Raw genomic sequence first — 5,011 nt, forward strand, 5'->3', positions numbered from 1 at the left:
CCCTAGGGCTCAGTATGTGATAGGGGGCAAGCTGGGCTGAGGGGACCCCCTCCCCAGTGCACAAATTTTTGTGCACCGGGCCCCTAGTCTATATATATAAAAGCCTAAGTGACCAAATGATTGATTGCTATGACACGCTTTGACCACAGGGGGCAGACGCTCAATGCAGGAGTTGCTCCCTGGTGGTCAGTGCACTCCCACAGCAGGAGTGTCGCTCAGCTGACTGATGGGTGCCGGACACTGGGCTCATGGCTGGTGAGCACTGCTGCAGCAGCACAAGCCTCTCCCGCCTCTGTGGCAGCGTGCTACTGAGTGGCAGTGGTGGCAGGTGCAGTGGGGTCGCAATGAGTGGGAGTGGTGCGGCACCTGGCCACCTGCCACTTTGCACACTACTACATGCCTCAGGGGATGTCGGACTGCCGGTTTCGGCCCGATCAGCAGACCAGGCCAAAACCGGCAGTCCGAAAACCCTCTCAGGGGTCCTGGATTGCGAGAGGGTGCAGGTCAAGCTGAGGGACCCCAACGGTGCACGAATCCGTGCACCAGGCCTCTAGTGAGGTAATAAAACAAACCCACTTGCAAGTCATTCCAGAAAGAAGAAGGGAGGTAAAACACATTTCTGAAAATGTGGCACATTGTATTAAAAAATACGACTTATTCATGAAACAATCGGTATTTCTACTTTAGAACTATAAATTAAAATCCATGTCATTTTTAATACATGTAATTTCTTTTGGGGTTGAGGTGGGGGGAAAAATCAGTTCCAGCATGGGCAATTGCACAATCTCCTTTATTCTATAAGCACTGATAGCCTGTACTCCATTTCACTGTTTCAAATACTTATTACCATTGCTATTTTCCCTCCCATTCCACTTCCCTCAAGAGGCTGAATTATGGAGTAAGATACTTGCTTATATACTTAGGTAGTCAGAAACATAGTTAATGCCAGGCAAAATTTACTTGTCAATATCAAAGTAGCTTAATATTTTTCCCTAAAAATTAATGAAGCAAATGAATAAAGCAATAAAATGAGGATAAAACAAAACTGCTATGACTAATAAAAGACTATAAAGTTATGTATTATAGAACACTGAATAACCTTTTAATTCCATATTAAAAGAAGAGAGACAATGCATCATAGCTATACATTTATTCAAAATCACCTCTACCCAAAGGAGGTGAGTGATAACGTACCTGATATGATGGCACTGAAGGGTAGGGGATGACCACTCCTTGAATCTGATTTCCTATGCTGTTGGGTTGGCCACCAACCAGGCTCTGACTCTGGGGTTGCTGAATTCCAACTATTCCTTGGTAGTTTTGCTGCTGGTTGGGCATAACTTGATAACCTGTAATGACACAATGAGTTAAATCCTGTTTTGAATTTATTTAATCTAGTAGGGTGTTTTTGTACTTTAAGCAAGTAATTTGTGTTCTAAAATGATAGAATTTTGTTCTAAACAACAAATTTCAAACAACCTTCTATTATGAGAGCTAACATTGAAAAGATTTACTATGTAGGTAACCCAAGTCAGCTACATTTTTTTTTCCCCCTTAAAATACATTCTAATGAAATTTGTGTACAAAGATTCTCTTTGTAGCTGTAGAAATTTATAGGGTTACAGACTTGGATTACACAGACAATTACTATTTAGTATGTATTAAAATATTATTACAACTAGTTTCTGGGGACCAGGAGTAGCTACATAATTTGTGGGGCCAGTGCAAAAAAAAAAAAAAAAGTAGGGCACCTTGCTAAAAAATTGAGGTTTTTGTATTGGTAATAGAACATTGCTTTAAGCATGGGGCCCCGTGTAGCTGCATGCCCATGAAGCTGGCATTTCTGGGAGCCAAAAAAAGAAGGAAGGGGGCCACTTTTACAGAATGCTTGTATGTTTTTTTTTAAAAAATCACATTAAGATATAAATCCTTATATTAGGAATGTGTCAAGGGCACAAGGAAAATGGAGTCATTTAGCAATTTTTAAAAAAGATTATTTCTTTATTGTATTAAGGTCACTAGACAGAGAAACAGATGCTCAATGAGATTAATCTATCAGAAGTCACAAATCAAAGAAAAAAGGACAATACTTCTCTACCCTGTTGGTAACTGAAGTAGTCAGTTAAGACTATAAATTTACTTTTATCGACTGAATTTATCAGTTATTTAAATAAGAATCTGAAATAAGTTTTGAGTAGTGAATATGAATTGTATTTTGTCTCCTGAACCTAAGAAGATTCCTTATGTAAACCAATTAGTTTAAGACTTATATACATTATTAAAAGCTACAACAAATCCTGGTTAAAAAAAAAAAAGGGTCCAGCTGGCGTGGCTTAGTGGGTGAATGTCGACCTATGAACCAGGAAGTCACGGTTGGATTCCTGGCCAGGGCATATGCCCAGGTTTCGGGCTTGATCCCCAGTGTGAGGCATGCAGGAGGCAGCCAATCAATGATTCTCTCTCATCATTGATGTTTCTGTCTCTCTCTCCCTCTCCCTTCCTCTCTGAAATCAATAAAAATATATTTAAAAAAGAAAAAAAAGGAAACCAGATAAAAATAAATAACTAACCTTCTAATTTAAGGGTATTTAAAAATTTCTATAAAGATGAACCAAACTATGACATTGCCTATAAACACTTCCATAACTGAAGGTCAGTGAAATGATTTCTCTGACAACACCACTAATATATTTTGCTATCTTATAAATATCAGTTTACATTTTCATCCTTGTTAATCCCTACAGCAACAGAAATGGCAAAGACCCCACCTTAAGTAGTAGACAACAGCATGACTATAGTTCCCCAGAAGCCTTGGTTCTGCTCAAAGATTAAATAACTAAATAAAATCTAGCAGTAACCTTCCCTAAAAATGTAACTATAAAGTATATCTGGTAACTAAGCAATATATTAACAACAACAAAGTAAAAATCAAGTTATAGTGAATCCTTTCATATTTCTATGGCAACAGTGCTTTATGACCACAATTCAAATGACTTTTCACCAATCTAACTTTGTACAAGAAATGTGTATTCTAATCCTTATCTGTAATAAGTGATTGACAATATACTGTTCCTTAAACCTTACCCCCTGTGAATTTCGTATAATACTTAAACTTGTAGGCAGATAAAGGACAAGCAGAAGAAACTTCTTTCTGTTCTTTAGTATAGTTAATATTCAACCCTATTTTCAGTTTATCAAATGACAAGTATTTTAAATTGATACCCTAAATACCAAAACACTGTAAAAAAATATACTGACATACTTCCACACCTAGGGAAATAAAGGGCAGGAATTGAAAATGGGATGTGAATATAATATGTTTTCTTGTGTTGGAAGTGCCACCTCTAAACACACCCATTACACCCCGCCACACACACACACACACACACACACACATGCATGTATATATTGCAGCATTAGAATTTGGGCCTAGCCCAAACTGGTCTTGCTCAGGGGTTAGAGCCTCGGCCTGGGAACTGAAGGGTTGTAGGTTCGATTCTGGTCAAGGACACGTACCTTGGTTGCAGCCCCAGCCCCAGTCAGGGAGTGTGTGGGAGGCAAGGAATCAATGTGTCTCACATCAGTGTTTCTCTCTCTCTGTTTCTCCTCCTCTCTTCCACTCTCTACTGATCAATGATTCTCTCTCATTATGGATGTTTTTATCTCTCTTCCTCTCCTGTCCTCTCTGAAATCAATAAAAATATACTAAAAAAAAGAAAAAAAAATACCATCAGGGTGAAGATTAACAAAAACAAAACAAAAAAGAATTTGGAACCAAAGGACTTGTATCCACGCATATTAGAATAACCAACGGACAGAGACATTGGGGGTGGTGGTGGTGTTGGGGTTTGCCCAGGATGGGAATGGCAGGTGGGGGGAGGGTCAATTGGAGGAAAAAGGAGACATATGTAAAACTTTAGACAAAAAAAAAATGTTGCCGACAAAAAAGAATTTGGTCTTAGTTCTTTATAGACTAACTTCTTATAATGGACTTGTCAGAATTACAGCCCACTAAAATTTAAAAGAAAAATGTGGACGCCTGGCAGAATTCAGTGTAATATAATCTTACTTAAAATACCTTGACTAAGAAATCCCCCTAAAAAACTTCAAGTAATTTTCAACTTACTTTTGTAGTTTATTCACAACATTTTCAGTTACAGGATGCAACTTTGGAAAAAAAAATTAAACGAAAAAAAAAAACACAACAAAAAACAGCTTATGTGCAAATGTGCTTCTGATTTCATTTCCTTAAATTTACTAATGTCCCTCAAAAGCTTGGCTTCCTGTAAACTTAAAACTAAATAATTAATAGTTAATTGGTTACTTTAAAAATTCAATGTGAAAACTTTAAACTTATGAGTATTTCAATAAAATAGTTGATTCACCTTGGAAGCCTTTCACCTAAAATTCTCTTAAGAAAAGAAAGTCTGACTCAGAAAGCTTTCAATAGCTGCAGATTTCATGTCATAGTGGTTTAATGTAGAGTCACTTGGGCTCTATACTATGAAATTTGCATCAGTGAATTTCCAGTGATATTTCAGATTCCTGAATGCTACTGAATCTCCATTAATATTCATGGCTACTAAAAGGGATAGACACACACACACACACACACACACACACACACACACACACACGCACATATCCACAAAACATCATGCACATTTTGAAAATGTGAAAACATAACATGACATCTAAAACATGTGACTCCAGCACCTAGGCATTTGCTACAGACAGTTGTAAAAATAATGCTGTGAGCCCAGGGTGTGTCTGGTGGGTGATATAAAGATGAGTAAGACATGGTGCCTATCTTTTCAATTAGATATTCTTAGCCATGATACTGTACAGGGTAGCAGAATAAATAGGGTCTTATAAAAATACGAGGGATAAAGCATAACTAATGGACATAAGACACTGGGGGGTAAGGGAGGGCAGGGGATTGTCAAGGGCTGGGAAAAAAAGGACACATATGTAATACCCTTTGTAATACTTATTATAATATTTTTTAAAA

The 5,011-nt window shown here is 37.7% G+C and overlaps 1 protein-coding gene across 11 annotated transcripts in view; it reads right to left on the reverse strand.

The window, feature by feature from the left end:
* R3HDM1 (R3H domain containing 1) overlaps positions 1–5,011 on the reverse strand; it is a 184,916-nt gene that overhangs the window by 39,781 nt on the left and 140,124 nt on the right. For all 11 annotated transcript variants that reach the window (XM_014537650.1, XM_014537645.1, XM_014537646.1 and 8 more), the window contains one exon: positions 1,195–1,349. In XM_014537650.1, coding sequence (XP_014393136.1) covers positions 1,195–1,349 — 155 coding nt within the window. The remainder of the gene's footprint in view (positions 1–1,194; positions 1,350–5,011) is intronic.

This window comes from Myotis brandtii, unplaced genomic scaffold (assembly GCF_000412655.1).
Source record: "Myotis brandtii unplaced genomic scaffold, ASM41265v1 scaffold1804, whole genome shotgun sequence".
NCBI lineage: Eukaryota > Metazoa > Chordata > Mammalia > Chiroptera > Vespertilionidae > Myotis > Myotis brandtii.